Source organism: Astatotilapia calliptera, chromosome 3 (genome assembly GCF_964374335.1).
Source record: "Astatotilapia calliptera chromosome 3, fAstCal68.1, whole genome shotgun sequence".
Classification (NCBI taxonomy): Eukaryota; Metazoa; Chordata; class Actinopteri; order Cichliformes; family Cichlidae; genus Astatotilapia; species Astatotilapia calliptera.
Window position 1 is genome coordinate 48,304,180 of NC_137424.1, and position 19,087 is coordinate 48,323,266.

A 19,087-nucleotide genomic window follows, 5' to 3' on the forward strand; every position below is an offset into this window, starting at 1 on the left:
GTTAAGGACAGAATGAATGGGGCCATGTATCGTGAGATTTTGAGCCAAAACCTCCTTCCATCAGTGAGAACTTTGAAGATGAAACGAGGCTGGGTCTTCCAACATGACAATGACCCAAAACACACCGCCCGGGCAACAAAGGAATGGCTCCGTAAGAAGCATTTGAAAGTCCTGGAGTGGCCTAGCCAGTCTCCAGACCTCAACCCCATAGAAAATCTGTGGCGGGAGTTGAAAGTCCGTGTTGCTCGGCGACAGCCCCAAAACATCACTGCTCTCGAGAAGATCTGCATGGAGGAATGGGCCAAAATACCAGCTACTGTGTGTGCAAACCTGGTAAAGACCTATAGTAAACGTTTGACCTCTGTTATTGCCAACAAAGGTTATGTTACAAAGTATTGAGTTGTATTTTTGTTATTGACCAAATACTTATTTTCCACCCTGATTTACGAATAAATTCTTTACAAATCCTACCATGTGAATTCATGGATTTTTTTTCACATTCTGTCTCTCACAGTTGAAGTGTACCTCTGGTGCAAATTACTGACCTCTGTCATCATTTTGGGGCTGACAATCGGTGGCTGACTAAATACTTTTTTGCCCCACTGTAAATCTGCACCCACCTGACCCCAAAAAACCCAGGGAAGCATATGACCAGTTTCATGTGCAGTAACTCAACCAGCACGACCAGTTTTGCATATTAAAGGCATGACGAAGAAATAACTTCACGCCACTGACCCTGATTAATGCCAACCATATATCCTGACTAACGTGTAAAAGGTCCACCCTCATTCTTTCTCGGAAATTCTGAAGTGGAAGTTAAGTAGCAACAATGAAGATTTGATCTGCAATTGCAAAAACCTTGAAGCACCGAATAAAACTTAAGTGAACACAGATATCAGAACTTTAGTGTCTGTGTACTTAAACACAATAAGGGAAAAGGAAACAGTGTATTTCGAAGAGCTGTGTTCATAATAAAGTTAAAAAAAATTGAACAAGTCAGATTATTTATTAGTTAATAGTAAGAAAGTGCACGACAGAAGTGTTGCTGGATTTTAGTAGACATCCAAAAATTATTTTACAGTCAATACACTACACAATAAACAGAATAACATAAAGATCATATCCACAGGAAGCAACTACCCTGCTGAAAGAAAAATGAAAGGAACACTTTGAAAGCACACAGATCATATAGGCAATGGTGTCCTGATGGATCTCCTCCCAGATCTGGACCTTGATCTTAAGTCAAATCTTTTAAGTGGCCTTCTTCTCAGGAGGACACTTAAAACCCACTTTAGACAATGGAACATATTACGTTTACACAAATGGCCAAGAGGAACAAACCGAGCTTTGTGCCTTGTGCCTTTGAGGCAGATCAATTTTCTTTCACTTTAAAAGTTTCAGAATTGGTTTAAACAGTCAGTAACAATATTTTGATATTTGAAAAAAAAAAGCCCAACCAGTTCAGTCCAAGTATGTATAAACCAGAATGCCTCTGTGACCTGCTCAATCATTCTTTCTTTCTTGTACATTTTCAGAGTTAATAAAAATATTTGGTAATTAGTCTCATTGCTGTTCGATGGTAATATACACATTAAAGATTGAAGTAGATCCCCTGTTTTTACCGCAATATCCATGTAGGTTGCATGCATTGTTAGGGAAGTGGTGCATTTAGAAACAAAACTCTCTAAAACGAAGAGGTGGAAAGACAAAATTCAGGTTTCTTTCAACGCGACACACCCTTATTCCTCGCCCCACCCTGATCACTAGAGTGATGGCAGAGTTTCACATGTAATGCTCTTGTAATGCTTGCAATTTTCTCCCCTCCCCTCTGCTTATTTAACAGTGACAGAAAGTGAACAGGTGTCACTTGTTCATCTGGAAGCCACTGGATACATCAGAAGCGGTCCACCTCCAAGACTTACCTGAGACTGAAACTACGTAGGCAAAATCTGAGGAACGATATATCTTTAATTCAATTTCTTTCACTATTTGCACTGGAAATAAGAAAACTTACAGGTAGGTAAAAACAATACATATGCAACATCATATCAGTTTTTAAATTAGTTTTTTTTTGTTCAATATCTGTTTAAGTTTGACATTCACTATCTAATAGTGTTTTGTGAAGAGTAGTAATTTATAATAGTAACAATAAATAAATTAAGATTGCAATTAGTTTTCAATAGTATTTATATATATATATATATATATATATATATATATATATATATATATATATATATATATATATATATATATATATATATATATAACCTAAATAACTTTTTTGGAGTCTGGAGTACCTTTATTGTAAACTGAAAGACTGTTAGGCTTACTTTCCAATTACAATATATTAATCATTTAAAAACATAAACACATTTATTACTTTCATTACTTTATTACTTTTTATTAATCTTAATGTTTCACTGCATTTATGGCACTCTTATGCCAGTTGCCAGTTTGATTTGATTGTTTTTCTTATTTATTTGAGCAACTTTTCGTGTGATATTTGGTGGTGGGATTTATTAGCGTTTTATTTTGTGGTTTAATGTTTCACTTTTTTATTATTTAACTCCATACTTATATCATCTGTAAAAACAAATTATGTGTTATCTTGCTGCACTTAATTCTAGAGCCTGTACTGTAAGTGCTACTGATTATTTTGTAAAAGTCCTCACCGTTGTTATATAAGCCAGTATTCCCTATGTTATGTTTGAATGGTATACACAGATGATGAGGTTGCTTTTTAATTCCAAACCGAACAACTCACCTTCTGCTTGTTGAGCTTTGATGTGTACACTGATGCTTGCACTGGCCTCAGTGCTAAGGATATTGTAAAATGTGAGTCAGAGTGCACTCTGGTGGACAAATGATATGATGAAAAAACCACAGAGTGAGAGAGAGAGAGAGAGAGAGAGAGAGAGAGAGAGAGAGTAGCTGTAGTGACAGTAAATGTTATTAAATACAGTGCTGTAATAAACTTCACTTCACTTACAGTTAATAGTTAGAGTTTACTCAATCTCTGTTATTCCCTCTGTTTTAGGCATGGACAGCAGACTAGTCCTCACTCTCCTGTTTGTGATGCTGACTGGGTGTTTCATGGGCACTTATGCTCAAAACATTACGGCAGCACCCAACAACACAATGAGTGTGACTCCAGCAACCAGCATAAATGCTACCAGCACAAACACCACCTCCAACACCAGCACCCCAATACCATCCAGCAACAACACCACTTCCAACGCCAGCACCCCAATACCATCCAGCAACAACACCACTTCCAACGCCAGCACCCCAATACCATCCAGCAACAACACCACTTCCAACACCAGCTCCACAACACCATCCAGCAACAACACCACTTCCAACACCAGTTCCACAACACCATCCAGCAACAACACCACTTCCAACACCAGCTCCACAACACCATCCAGCAACAACACCACTTCCAACACCAGCTCCACAACACCATCCAGCAACAACACCACTTCCAACACCAGCTCCACAACACCATCCAGCAACAACACCACTTCCAACACGACTGCAGCTCCAACACCTGCCCCACTAGTGCCTGACAGCAATGTGACAATTGTTAATGTGAGTAATGTAGAAAAAATTAAAAATATATTAAAAAAAATATATTTTAAAAATAAATTAAATTATTTCTTAATTACTATAGCAGAAGACTGACAAAAACAAGTTGCAGTTGCATTGATCAGTACCTATTAATGTATACAACTAAACCACTCTCTAACATGGATCTTATTTATCCTTGCAGACCTCTTTTACTAGAGATAATTGTAGCAAGACACAGCTGTGCGTTTCTCAGCCCTCTGGCTGCGACCCCTCCAGTGGGACATGTTTCTTCCTTGGTAGCCAAGCGCTGGGAGGTCAGAATTTTAAGTTTTCACTTTCAGGACAATCAGACGGCTACGCTGCTCTCACCCTGTCACGGAACACCACACAGGTATGTCAAATTTAATCCTTTTAGCACAGATGAAAATACAGTAAAGTTTAACAATGAGACAGTCTAGTATTTTGTTAGTCGTCATCTTTATAGAGAGGTAACATTTACAATTTCTGGTTCTTCACCACAGGGAGTCAATGACACAACCTACATCTGTGCAAATGACAACAATGTAGTCAAATACATAAGTGCTCTTCTCAACAATGGCAAGCTGAATCCCACAAAGGTGAGTTCTACTAGCAGACTTTTGAACAGTTTAGTAATACTTTTTTAGGGTTGGAGTGTGTGACAAATGCTCATTCTGCCTATCACTACTTATGCCCTTGTGTTGCCTTCACTTACATTGAAGTTTAATAATGAAGAAATTATTATCCTAATAAAAACTAAGCTCTTCTCTTTGTGATCTGTTTTCTTCCACAGCTTCAAGTCAACAATGTGAAGGGCAGAATCAATGGAAGGAACATCCAGTGTCAATTTGATGCCACAGTACCAGTCTCTACTAGCGCCCAAACTAAAGCAGCCACAGACAGTACAAGTTTCTCAATGTCAGTCTCCACTGGAACTTATAATGCCAGTAAGCTAACACATCAACATCACATCAATTGCACCTTTAACAGACCTCTTTTAATGATGGTTACACAGACCATCACTGACAATATATCAATATGTTGTTATGTACTTTAAACACATCAGTGATCTTTTTTTCTCTGCTTGTTCTTTCAGCTTCAGGGGATCTGGGTAGCCCTGCTTTCCAAATAACAACTAATGTGGTAAACCTGAGTGATGTTAATGCCACCGTCACCAATTTGGTTAGTTCCAACTCCACCAACACCACCACCACCACCACCACCAAACCCACCACCACCTCTGCTGCTAATGCAATTACAATCCAGCAATCAATGATGCAAGGTAAAAGTACCAGATAAGTTTTCTTCTTTCTTTTGGTTTAATACTTACCTGAGAAAAGAATATGTGCTTCAAACATGAAACACGTAGAGTACTTAATACTTGTTCTTCTATTCTTCCTTCCTCGCCTCTAGCTTTGCTGATCACTGTGGGCATCCTGACTCTGAGCTGGCTATAAGGAAACTGAAACCTGCCCTACATAACAGATTAAAACTTCCCTATCCAACCATGCTACTATTTTTAAACTCACAGGTTTACTATCAACAGTATGTCCCAGACTCCTATGATTAATTTTGTGGGAAAAGGTCACATTACAAATCAGGACTGGTGGAGGGCAATCACTTTCGAGAAGCTTTTTTTATACTGCTTTTACATGCAGTTAGAGATTTGGTTGGAATCATTTGCAGAACTCTTTAAAACGGTGTGGTAAGATGGGGCACAACTGCATTATTAAGAGTAACCGAACACATAGTTTGAATTAAGTGAACCAGAATCACGGCTTTTACCAGTGTGTGCAATTTATGCAAATTTTGGGTAAAGGGTCTGGTACCCTTTAAAGCCCACATTTTTATTGCTAAGCAAAAACATTCGGTAAGTTTATGGTTACTTTGATTATTAAACTGCTAAACCGTGTAAACAGAAACTGCTGGTAAACCATTGTTTGCCTTTGTCTACCCTTAGAACACCAAAAGCAAAATTCATTTGCTGATGATGACAATGATGCCAGCAAATGGCAGAGGTGCATTTAAAAACAATTATGTTCTGATAGTATATTTCTATTATATGTTGTTTATATGAATGCTGTTTGTTCAGCAGTACCTTTACAATGATGCCTTCAGTGGCTGATGTTCACATGTGTTGCTTGCTTTTTAGCAGGTGTTCACAAATAATGCTATATGTGGTACTACTGAAGATGCTCGTGTAATGATTTTGTATTACATGTTTATAATTAAATATTTATCAAAAAAATATTTTGTGTGTTTTCTGATGGATGTTGCTAGATTTGAATTGGAACTTTTAACGTTTAGTCAATTTTGGGTGTTCTCAAATGAAATTACTTAAAACTACAATATTTTCACTACATGCACTTTTCATGCGGTGCAGTTGTGTCTTGCCATATATTAAAGAGTCAGCCAGATAAGTCACTGCCCAGAGCTTGTGACCATAAGGATACGAATGCTGATCAATATGAAGTGACACGTTCACTATCTAGCTCAGATCTCTCTCCACCCAAACAGAGCAGCACAGCAGCCACATCAGTGTCAGGAGCCTGAGATCCTCAACATATCCTAGAAACTTGCTCCCAAACCGGAGCAGGTGAAAACCATGACATTGAACTTGAGGATGTTAATTCTTATCCCAACACTCACCCAGGAAAACCCCCAGTGCGAGTTAGAGATCACGGTCTGATGAAGCCGGGAGAAAAGCATCATCTGGAAAGTGCAGAAACGAGATCCTGAGACCACCACCTTGAATGCAACTAAAAATTCTGTCCATAAATATAATGAACAAAATCTGTGACAAAGGGCAGCTTTGTAGTCCAACAGCAAACAAGTGCATACAAACATGTATGACATGTCAACTGATCCAACATCTCTATATTTTGATTACTTTGAGCTTGGGAAGATCCTCATCCAGATGATTATTACAGCAGTGGAGTCATTCTTCTTCAGCGTGACCTAAAGAGCGTTCATTTCCACCTTGAATCCTATGTGTGTTTTTTTTTTATTTAAGACCCATGTCAAACATTTACTAAATAAATAATTCCATTTATTAAAACTGGGTGGAACTGGATGCTTTTGACTGGTGTTCACTGCAACCACAAAACATTTGTAAAGCACTAATGAAAGTACACACATATAAATGATGTGACATCACCAGGAGCAAATTTACTAGAAAGTGAAAAGAATAGCAAAAAAACACAAAACCAAACCCTGTGCGAGACCTGTGGCGTCTGTTCAGGTGTTACACATGTCAGTGTGGAATTTTAAATTGCTGTGGGCAATATTGCTCAAGCACATTTCTTATTACTGAGTATATTTAGAGTCCATAATGAGCTGTTTGACCAAGAGTTTTGGACACAAAGAAAAACTTGGTGTGTGGAACATAAATGTGTAATGAGAAAAGGGGAATGAAACAGAGAAAAGTCTATAACAACGATGTGGACAAAACATAAGAAAACTTATGAAAACTTCAGAAGCGAGATTTGTTTAGAAGAAGCAAATGTAATATGTGGGTGTGTTGTCCTTCATGCAAACAACACTGAATAAAAATTTACATGTTTGTTTGCACCAGAATAAATGAGGTAGAAAGGTTTGTGATTTGTTATGCTCTGAAGAAAACCACAGTGGCAGTAAAGTGACAATAGCTGTGATTATTTTCCAAAGCCATGAGTGGGAGAAATTATATTTGCATCTCCATTGGTAAGTCAATTTACAGTATCTTCAGTTACACTTGATTTAATTCATTTTAAACCTTGGAAAAAACCCTCAAAATCATTATCATATACAAAAATGATGATAATACTTTGAGTAGTAGCATAGTGCTCTTTTACTTAAATCTTGGTCTACGCAAAGTCTTGAGGCAACATTTTGGACAGAGGTGATATAAAAATATATACAAGTCTTAAAAACAACAGTGAGATACTTGAGAAATTGCTGTCAGATCTGGAATAATAGCTATTCAAGCGAGGATTAATCGGAATTATCAATCAGTGTAGCTTCAGGTGTCTTTCAAACACATTTAGACACAACATGTTTCTGGTTTTGATGATTCCTTGTTTTTATATCCACTCCGTTAATTTAATTAAGTTGTATTGCTTGTTACATCAACAGTCACTCAGCAGAGATGTTGTTGAGTATGCTGTTCCCTTTAAAATTCCCATTTTTACACAATTTCAAACACTACAGTTAAAAATGAATATGATATAAATTATACTTTACATTTTTTAAGTCAAACTCTTTACATTAACAGTGATTTCCTTCATGATGATATCTAGAGCGCTGACAGGTAAACTTTTTCCTCACTTCCCTCAAAACAATCTTTAAAAAAATAGAGAATAATTCATAATACTAACTAATTTTTTTTATATTAAGGTTATCTTTTCCATAACCTGGCACTGAACCAAAAGGCTAGCCAGTCCTCAGTTGGTGACAGCGTGGGTATTGCTGGCAAAGCAGTTGATGGGAGAAGAGAATCAAGATATCAGTTAGGGTCCTGTACACTCACCAAGTCAGAATCTGATCCCTGGTGGAGGGTAGACCTGGTAAATGTGTATACAATTGGTGCTGTAATAATAACCAATAGAGCAGAACTGGAAAACGGACTGGATGGTGCTGAAATCTGGATTGGAAAGTCCGCAGCGATCAATGACATTGAAAGCATGAGGTGAAACAGCTTGATGCAGACAGATAAAATACATGAGCAATCATTATTTCAGTAGCATATTGTCCCTTCTTATTTTTTTCTTCTTTTTGGCTTTCTCATACACAGATGTGCCGTCATCTCTCATATTCCCAGTGGACAGACATACTACTTTCCATGTAGCTCCATGGAGGGACGCTACGTCACTGTGTTTCTACCAGGAAGTGAAAATGTCCTTAGCATCTGCGAGGTTGAAGTTTACTATGGTAATCACATTTCAGCCTGATGCCGATACACAAGTCTGAGGCCTTGATTGTTCAAGTTGTTGTTAATTTTCCAAATGGCCCACCTCCCAACACAAATTAATCATTCTTGTTGTTTTGTATAGTTAAAGGTCTTTGAGCCAGAATGACAGCCAAGTGTGGTCTTCAAAATTACTGCACTCGGCGCCTTCTGCAACAAATAATTAACTATTCACAATGATCTAATGTCTCTTTGTGGTTTTCCTTCAAGGATATCCATTACCCAATGTGGCACTCAAAGGAGAAGCTACCCAGTCATCTACACTCTCCTTTGCCACTGCGTCCAAAGCCATCGATGGCAGACGGAACTCGTTCTATAGCAATGGGTTCTGTAGCCACACGGCTGAAGACGAGACCAACCCCTGGTGGAGGGTGGACCTGCAGCGAAGCTTTACAATCACTGCTGTAAAAGTCACCAACAGAGGAGACTGCTGTGCTGAAAGACTGGATGGAGCTGAGATCAGAATAGGAAACTCACTGGAGAACAATGGAAACAATAATCCCAGGTAATTACAAGTGTTTCAATGTAAAGTGAGTTTTTAAGTATAACTGGAACAGTGATAAGTCAAAAGTTTACAAGATTCATTTTGTCCACCACATGGTGAACTAACATATAATAAGTGGATTTCCCAACCTTTTAACTGCAGTGCAACAAATTTAGGATTTTTAAGATCGATATAAACATCACAATACAGTGAGCTGCAATGTCTTTAAATTGCTGTCTTTCTCTCCAATTGTTGGTATTTTGTCTTATGTCTTCCCTTTCTTCTTTCCTCACCCCCAAACTGGTCTGGCCCATCCCCGGGTCTGATTCTGCTGAAGTTTGCACCCCACTAAAAAAACATTTCCCCCCTCTTACCATTGCAAAGTGCTTGCTCACAGGGGGTTATTTGATTGTTAGAGTGATCACCCAAATACTATAGGGTGCTTTCCTTACAGTATATATAAATAAACCTGAATGAAATTAAACGTGTATATTTGCAGATTTAAAAATCTGACATTTTATATTTTATATTTGATACTTTAATTTCCTTTTAAAAAACAACACACATTCCCTAACATGTCTTATGTGTAGTTATTTGCTTGTTTGTGCTCTGTTGTTGTGTTTGCACTGTTCCAAATGTGCTGAAACCTTGCGTTACAATAGACTAGAATAGATGGAATACAGTAGCCCTTCATTGTCATTGTACATGTACAGCAGAATAAAATATAAATAGTAGACAGCAGAAATAAATAGCAACAGGAGAAATATATACAGTCAAGAGGGATATATACAAAACTAGAGACCTATATACAAAAATAGGAGACACATTAGAGAACAGTTGCAAATTGTTTGGATTAATTAATCACTAATTATGCAATGTGTAACATTCACAATAAGGTTAAAGGGTATTTCTTCACACTTGTTCGTTACTCTTTAAATTTTCATGTATTGGTTCTTATAAATGCCATAGAGATGTAAATAGCTTACATCGGTCAAACTAGCAAAGGAACCAATAAAAGCTTCTGTGATTTTTTGGGAAAACCTATGAAAACTTTCAAAAGGCTGTGTTCTCAGTTACATTCTCTTCTTGAGAAAGTAATTATGTCAACTTAATATTTCCCCATCCATTGGTGTCAGGTGTGCTTCCATCTCACATATCAAAGTGGGTAAAACCTACACATACCGGTGTGATGGAGGCAGCATGGAGGGTCGCTTTGTGAACGTGTTTCTTCCTGGACAGCAGAAGACTCTCACCCTGTGTGAAGTGGAGGTGTATGCTGCCCCAGCAGGTAGAGCTTTAAGTGACTGGATCTGATCTATGGAAACACATCTGCTTGATACTGATTCATACTTGTTTGTTCCTTTCAACAATTTAGTGGAGCCGCTTCAAAATGTGGCCTTAAACAAACAAACAGTGCAGTCATCAACAGGGAATGCAGTTGGGATTCCCTTCAAAGGTGTCGATGGGTGCAGAACTGAATTCTGGGGTTATTCATGTTGTACCCACACTGGGACACAGCAGAATCCCTGGTGGAGAGTAGACTTATTGGCTGTCTATAAAGTCACTGCTGTCACCATCATCAACAGACAAGACTGTTGTTCTGAAAGACTTCTTGGGGCACAGATCCTGATTGGAGACTCACTGGAGCAGAATGGCAACACAAATTCCAGGTGAGACACGAGACTGATAGTAGAAAGGATTCAAAGGATCCAAACACACATGTAGAGGATGATGTTAACCAGAGCTTGGAGATAATAAATAAACAACATTAATAAGAATAGACATCTGACTATTTTACAGGATAGACAATATAAACATATTTAAAATTAAAGGAATTTGAAATGTACATTGTGCCTGGGTTTAGAGTGTCTGGAAGAGTCCTGACTCAGTCAATTATAGATGATGTGAGAGGGCGGGTGTGTGTGTTTAGGGCCCGGATGGCTTGGGGATAGAAGCTCCTCTTTAGTCTCTCTGTCCTTGCCCGGAAGATGCGGAACCTTCTACCAGATTGCAGAAGTTGGAACAGTTTGTTGCCAGGATGGGACGGGTCCTTCAGTATCTGCGCTGCTCTAGTCCGGCATCTCCTGGTGTAGGTGTCCTGAAGTGGGGGGAGAGCAATCCTGCAGCAGCGTTCTGCTGTACGGATCACTCTCTGGAGAGCTTTTTGGTCCTTCACACAGCTGTTCCCAAACCACGATGTCATGTTCTGTGTGAGGATGCTCTCCACAGCACCTGTATAGAAAATCCTGAGGATCTTTGGAGAGACCCTGAACTTCCTCAGTTGTCGTAGGTGATACAGGCGCTGCCTAGCCTTTTTGGTCTGGACCTGAATGTGGGCAGCCCATGTCAGGTCTGAGGAGATGTGGACACCAAGATACTTGAAGGACTGAACCAACAACTACAGGATATAAACTGAAAACACTCCCAATGTGCGACTTCTGTTATTTCCACCTGAAATATACATGTCATGCATATGACTGTAAAATAGCAAACCCCAAAAAGCACTAACTATTCAAAATACAAAACCAAAGAAAGTGGCTGCAAATGTAACTGCTGGCTCAGCAGCACCCAAAATCCTAGTGAAAAGGGTCTAGAGGGAAAAAATGATGATGATGATTTCACCTTGATGTTTGTGTAACACCATCAGGTGTGGCGTTCTGGAATCATTAGCGGGTACACCAACATACACATTCCAGTGTAATGAAATGAAAGGTCGCTACATCAGTGTGATCATACCAGGATCTCCGAAAATTCTGACGCTGTGTGAAGTGGAGGTGTTTGCTTCTCTGCCTGGTAAGGCCATAAGATTTCTTTCTAGCAGATCTGTTGTGGTCATGTGTGGATATATGACTGTTGGAAAATTACTTCCAAACGTAGAAACAGCTTTAACCTTTTAGTGTTTAGTGTTTTTTCATTTTCCACTACACAGTGGACAAATTGAACTTCTTTCTGGTTTTCAGTCTTCCCTTTTTAATTGGGTGCATAATGCAACGATACAGTTTAACCAGTTAAATTTTTTTTAAAAAGAGTCAAACATAGAACAAAACTATTTCTCTCCAGCACCAGAAGCCGTCATTCCTTCACCGACACCTCCACCTCCTTCCAGCCCTCCTCCCACTGTGAGCCTGCAGCTTGGTGGCAGGAACGTGACGGTGGTGGGAGAGAGGCTCTGCTGGTCTGATGCTCTGATGCACTGTAGACGTTATTACTGGGACCTGCTCAGCCTTCACAGCCAACAGGAGCAAAGCGAGTTGGAGCAGCTGCTGGGCCTCGTTCCTTTCTCCCTCACAGACCACGTCTGGCTGGGACTGCGCAGGTACTGATGAAATGAGATAATTAGTATTTTTAACAACCAAATTAATTAGCAAGAAATAATATAAATTAGCTGATTCTGTTTTGCTGACAACTGTCTTAATGTCAAGTAATAAGTAATCCACAGCTTATGTAGGATTGTCAGCTCAGAGCAAAATGACCACAAAAGAGCCACCACTAAAAAAACAAACAGTCATTAACAGAAATTATTGAACATCACCAAAAGAAAAAAACAGAATTACTCAAAATGAACAGACAATCAACAAAATAAGAAGCAACCAGGAGAACATGAAATTCAGAAGATGAAGAAATGGTAGGCAAAACCATACTTCAATCAGGCATAACATTAGGAACACTGACAGGTGTTCTTCATCATGGCACCTGTTAGTGGGTAGGATACCTTTTAAATATATTTTTTTAATATTTTGTCTTGTGTCCTAGCATCTCAGTGTTAAATACCACAACAAACCTTCAGTGAAGTAATCCAACAGCCACCAAAACTTTAACATTAAACAAGAACCAGAACCGAGATACTACTACAAGAACCACATCTCAACATAAAACGACAGTGATATCAAAACAGGAATTGAAAACACAAACAACTGCAAGCTCACTCACAGAAACACAGAATGCTTCGATCCAATCTGCTCTATTACTCAGATCTAAGCTTGCTGTGAAATATTTCAAGGATTCAAGGAGCTTTATTGTCAAAAACATGTTAACATGATTTGGAATGAAATTATGTACACACGGTCCTGGAGTGAAAAGAAACAAAATAATGAAGAAACAGATTTTTTTTGTAAGTAAAGCTCTAAATTTAAATAGTGTTCGGTGCTCCAATTAAATGTTTGTGTGTGTATTTTACGTTTTCTGTGAAATGCGCTTCACCTATTTTGTGTAACACTAGGAATATGCTAATGTATTTTCAAATGATGGATTTGTTTCAGAGTCAGGGCCATAATTCATGTTTAAGCTCGTGCAGAATAGCTAGAGGCCAGATGCTCAAACCTGTTCTCTTTTCATACGCCGTGACAATTTGAATTTTGCAAATTCAGACATTTTCAAAAGATGAGGTCATGACGTCTCAGGCTGTGCGTCCTTGTATTTGTTTGGATTGAAAAAAACATTTCAACGAATTTCTGATTCATCAGATCCCTCAGAGCAGACGAGTGGTTCTGGATGTCTGGATATTCCATGAATTTCTTAAATTGGCCACAGGATTTTGTTCCTGACAGCTACTCCAGCACCTGTGGAGGCGTGGCCAGCACGGACCACTTCCTCTGGCAGGACCAGCCCTGTGGAGAGAACCTCAACTTCATCTGCCAATCAGGTTTTACTTACACCACGTTAAAGCTTGTGCGCTATTATCGTACATTGCCTTAATTTAACTGTAACTCATGTTCTTTCAGGTGCTGACGATGCTGTGCAGAGAGTTCATTTCTACAGCACGAAGGATCCTATAAGTCCTTAGTAAAGGAGAACAATGTACTGTCTGATGGAATGGATACAAATACATATATCTGAAACCTTTTTGCACTCCTTTAGTTCTGTAAATTATACTACAGAAAAACTATAAGACGTTTCTGCACACAATACCATGTTTGCCTTTTTTTTAACTTTATGATGCACTGCATGTAGCTACTATAGCACTGATTTCTATTTAAAATGCTGCTGGCTATTTCATAACTCATGCTCATAGCAAATGTACCTATGGAAAATGTGTGAGCTTATTACCCTGTAATGTACTCCTCCACATTTGCAGGGGTTGTGAATTCAGCCACATAAGTAACTCTACACTTTTGTGAAAGCCGTAGTGATGAAATACAGATGACACCTGAGAAATGTAAAACTACAAATGTCATCAAAGTAATAAAAATTCATTAAAGCAACAGATACAGTTGTATGTTATGAAATTGTCTGATAGAAATGTTTCCAAAATATGCAGATAGTCTCTGTTCAACCACCCTTACTGTTTTGTTTAATCCTAATTATACTTGCTAAAGTTCATTCTGTTCATCTGGACGTAGTGTTTCCAGTAGGAAACATTTCATCACTCATCCAAGTGACTTCTTCAGTCTCAGTTCTTCTGTGTTGTGTGGATGGCACATGACAGGAGAGCTAACTCGACAGGCCAGGACTCCACACCTACAGGCCAGTGGACACTCTTTCAATGATGAGGATGTATCCCGGACAGGGAGGAGGCTGGTTTGAGAAGGGATGCAAGGAGGCCATTTACGTAAAAAGGGAAAGACCATCTCTGAATCGAGGAGGGGGCTTAAGGGTGCATCTTTCACCATCATGCAATGCTGTGATTGCAGCCATTCTCCAACTCTCTCTGAATGGTACTCATGACCATTGAGCAATGGTCAATGATCAGCCATCAGTGCTTGCTGATGATTAGTCAGGAGAATTTTGATGATCAAGGAACTGACCTCCCAGCCAATTGTTCCTTCAGTGGGCTGGTTTCAGTCATTATGAAAATGTACTGTTTATAAGATTGGGGAAACCTGCAGTCAGCTGAGACTGAAGAAGTCACTTGGATGAGTGACGAAATGTTTCTCCCACTGAAAACACTACGTCCAGATGAACAGAATTAATAACCCGGGTGATTGCACATGCATCAAGACATATACTTGTTAACACAACAAAATATTTGTGTGACTTCCTTTAAGGGGGAAATTGTCCGATTCACAAGCTAAAAACAATCTGGGGATAAAGTTAATTTAAAAAGGAATAGAAAAAACAAACAAAAAACATGTTTTCAAATTGTTTGTGTATTAGTGTGAACACACATTTGTAAGTTCTCAACATTACAAGTACAATGATATATATACATCAAAATCTTAGTTTTCAATTGTGGATACAGCATACACCATGCCATTAATATATTACACTGAACAAAAATATAAACGCACCACATTTGTTTTTCCTGCCATTTTTCATGAGCTGAACTTTTTTCTACAGACACAAAGGACCCATTACTATCAAATATTGTTCACACATCTGTCTAAATCTGAGTTAGTGAGAACTTCTCCTTTGCCAAGATAATCCATCCCACCTCGCAGGTGTGGTATGTCAAGGTGCTGATTAGACAGCATGAATATTGCACAGATGTGCCTTAGGCTATGTTCACACTGCAGGTCTTAATGCTCAATTTTGATTTTTTGATCAAATACGATTTTTTTGTCTGCTTGTTCACACTATAAATAAAATGTGACAGCAAACGCGCTCTAGTGTGAACCCGCAAAAGAAGACATCACACACAACGCGCTCTGTTTAGACCCAGACCAAACAGTATTGTTTGACTGTTTCAGACTTTATGTTTCCCAATTTTGCTTTAAGTTATAAAGTTATTTTGTTATTTGCATATGGCCTAATAATGATCCTTATTGCTGTTTTAGAGAGGAGCGGTGCTTCAAAGGATAGTTCCAGATTTCTGTCAGAATCTGCAGATTATACAGTACAAATAAAATGTTCACGTTTCTCCAACGTTGTCTTCCCGACAGTTTCACTGACATCTACACTGGATGGCCAGGAAGTGTTCACAATGTCTTATCGGGCGCTTCTCCGGAGCTGATAATTGGCGTCTGTCTTGTGTCAGTGACATAAAAGATGGATTTCATGTGACATGACCATTCAAACAGCAGTCGCTTTCTAAAACATCAGATATGTATCGGATTCAGTACCACATACGAAAGTGACCCAGATCAGATTTGAAAATATCGGATTTGTGTTGTTCAAACTGTCATACCATGATCGGATATGGGTCGCATAGGGTCAAAAATGATGATGTGCTTTCACCTGCAGTGTGAACGTAGGCCACTCTGAAATATGCAGTTTGATCACACAGCACAATGCTACAGATGTCGCAAAACCAGTCAGTATCTGGTGTGGCCACCATTTGCCTCACACAGTGCAACACATCTAATGGAGATGTGTTGTACTGTGTGAGGCAAATGGTGTGCAATGGGCATAGAGTTGATCAGGTTGTTGCTTGTGGGCTGTGGAATATTGGTCCACTCCTCTTCAATACTTGTGCAAAGTTGCTGAATATTGGCAGGAACTGGTACACGCTGTCATATACGCCGAGCCGAGCATCCCAAACATGCTCAATGGGTGACATGTCTGGTGAGTATGCTGGCAATGCAACAACTGGGATGTTTTCAGCTTCCAAGGAATTGTGTACAGATCCTTGCAACATGGGGCCGTGCATTATCATGCTGTAACATGAGGTTATGGTCATGGATAAATGACACAGCAATGGTCCTCAGGATCTCAACACGGTATCTCTGTGCATTCAAAATGGCAACAACAAAATGCACTCATGTTCATTGTCCATAACCCCACCGCCACCATGGGCCACTCAATCCACAATGTTGACGTCAGCAAACCGCTTACCTACACGATGCCACAAAAGCTGTCTGCCATCTGCCCTGAACAGTAAAAACATCTATCAACAGAGCACCTCTCCAACATGCCAGACACCATCGAATGTGAGCATTTGCCCACTCAAGTTGGTTACAGTGACGAACTGTCAGGTCCAGACCCCGATGAGAATGACGAGCATGCAGATGAGCTTCCCTGAGACAGTTTCTGACAGTTTTTGCAGAAATTTTTTGGTTGTGCAAACCGTTTGTTGCTGCAGCTGTCTGGGTGGCTGGTCTCCACCTGGTCGACCTTCCTGGAGGTGAACATGCTGATGTGGAGGTCCTGGGCTGGTGTGGTTACATGTGGTCTGCGATTGTGAGGCCGGTTGGATGTACTGCCAAATTCTCTGAAACTCCTTTGAAGACGGCTTGTGGCAGAGAAATGAACATTCATTTCATGGGCAATAGTTCTGGTAGACATTCGTGCAGTCAGAATGCCAATAATAATAATAATAATAATGGAATGCATTTATATAGAGCTTTTCTAGGCATCCAAAGCGCTTTAAAATTCCACTATTCATTCACTCTCACATTCACACACAATTGCACACTCCCTCAAAAGCTGCGACATCTGTAGCATTGTGCTGTGTGATCAAACTGCATATTTCAGAGTGGCCTTTTATTGTGGGCTGTCTAAGGCACACCTGTGCAATATTCATGCTGTCTAATCAGCACCTTGATGTGCCACACCTGTGAGGTGGGACGGATTATCTCAGCAAAGGAGAAGTTCTCACTAACACAGATTTAGACAGATTTGTGAACAATATTTGATAGTAAATGGTCCTTTGTCGCTTGTGATACTACTTAATGTTCACATCACTAATGTCTATGTCATTTCTGAGAAAACAATAAAACCCTTTCACAGATTTCAGATTCACAGATTTTGCAGAAACCACAGATATACAGTGCAATTTTTTATAACTCTTTTAGTGGCAATATATAACTTTGTGTTATGTGTTTTGAATGCTAACTTATTATTAACAACAATGTTTCTTTTTTTTTTTTTTTTTTTTTTTTTTTGGCCTGTCCCGTTTGGCTCTTTTGCCATCAGAATTGTTGTCTAAAGGCAAAGAAAGATGCCCAACGGATTTACTTTACCAAACTGACCATCCCAGCCTTGCCGTAATGGTCCATTTGATTCACCTTTTATTGTTTATTTTATTTTCACTTACTGAATACGGGACAGACTTGACTGGGGGAAAGAAGGGGAGAAAGAAAGAGGGAAAGAGAAACAGCTGAGAAGAGGGACGGGGAGAAGGGCAAAAGACAAAAACCAACAGAACGGGCAGAGAAAAAAAATGCATATATCAATCACCTGGATCACCTGCTGAGAAAGAAAAAAGAAAGCAAGCAGAAGAGAACAAGAGTAATAGAATAAACAACATCACAATGATATATGGGAATATGACAGTAAATACTAAATGTTAAACATTATTGTGCAGCACATAAGATCAACAGAACACAGTGTGCTTTGAGGTAGGAGCCAAAAAGGGTGTAGTTTGTGGGTGTGATCACCCGTGTGTACACCTGTGAGCATGGACGCGCTTGTTTTTTGTTTTTTAAAAGGTTCCTTCATGTAATAATCTGCTAGAGGGTGTGGGGGGGCCACAGCCCCGTCCTCCAGGGCGTGAAGCAGGTGTGGAGGAGATCAAAACTCCAGACATCCAGAGGCCCCCAGAACACAAGAGACCAAGGAAGACCAACAGAGGGGCAGCCGCGCCACTGTAGCTGAGGAGAGTCCCCGATGAGGGGTCGCTCAGCAGCCGCGGAGCAGAAGCCAGGGGGAGTTGCAGTGACGCGCCCGTGAGCTCCGCCGGCAGCCAGCTGCGCCTGAGTGACCGAGCCCCAGGCCGAGAGGCCGGGGGCACCCCACCTCCGAAGTGGCCCGAGCGAGCCCCAGGCTCCAGGCCCCGATAAGCGGCCGCCAAGGAGTGAGCCGGTGTGTACCTGAACGTCCATCCCCGGACACAAAGAACCACCAACGCACCGATGTCTGAGGGGGTCCGCCACTGGCAGGGGAAGTGGTGGTAGGGGGAGATAGGCCTCCAAACCTTGGAGGGCCTGAGATGTCCCCAGAGAGGTGGCGCCTGACACCCAACCTGACATATAGACACAGACATACAGGCACACACAGATACAAACATCCATTCCCACCCTCATGCTCTCATATGCACTTACTCCACACTCAACCAACGTGGAGACAGACATAAAGAGACGTTGTACACACGATCACACTCCCCAAGCGTACTCTACAAACCGGGTCTAGGTACCCTTGCCCCTGGAGGGGGGAACTGCACCCAGACCCAGGTGGTGTTTCCCTTTTCCCTG

General features: G+C 40.1%; 3 protein-coding genes across 3 annotated transcripts; all 3 read left to right on the plus strand.

The window, feature by feature from the left end:
- Positions 1-1,848: 1,848 nt before the first annotated feature.
- On the plus strand, positions 1,849-6,649 carry LOC113014053 (uncharacterized). The gene is made up of 7 exons (XM_080291454.1): positions 1,849-2,016; positions 3,041-3,594; positions 3,776-3,964; positions 4,095-4,190; positions 4,385-4,538; positions 4,688-4,873; positions 5,005-6,649. The coding sequence occupies exons 2-7, from the start codon at positions 3,043-3,045 to the stop codon at positions 5,046-5,048; spliced, it is 1,221 nt and encodes a 406-aa protein (XP_080147580.1). The 5' UTR covers positions 1,849-2,016; positions 3,041-3,042; the 3' UTR covers positions 5,049-6,649.
- A 1,603-nt stretch (positions 6,650-8,252) lies between these two features.
- LOC113014037 (fucolectin-like) lies at positions 8,253-11,690 on the plus strand. The gene is made up of 5 exons (XM_080295564.1): positions 8,253-8,257; positions 8,363-8,499; positions 8,747-9,041; positions 10,157-10,308; positions 11,668-11,690. The coding sequence occupies exons 1-5, from the start codon at positions 8,253-8,255 to the stop codon at positions 11,688-11,690; spliced, it is 612 nt and encodes a 203-aa protein (XP_080151690.1).
- Positions 11,608-14,221, plus strand: LOC145426083 (rheacalcin-2-like). Its single transcript, XM_080299627.1, has 4 exons — positions 11,608-11,813; positions 12,081-12,336; positions 13,484-13,662; positions 13,742-14,221. The coding sequence occupies exons 1-4, from the start codon at positions 11,726-11,728 to the stop codon at positions 13,801-13,803; spliced, it is 585 nt and encodes a 194-aa protein (XP_080155753.1). The 5' UTR covers positions 11,608-11,725; the 3' UTR covers positions 13,804-14,221.
- The last annotated feature ends 4,866 nt before the right edge of the window (positions 14,222-19,087 follow it).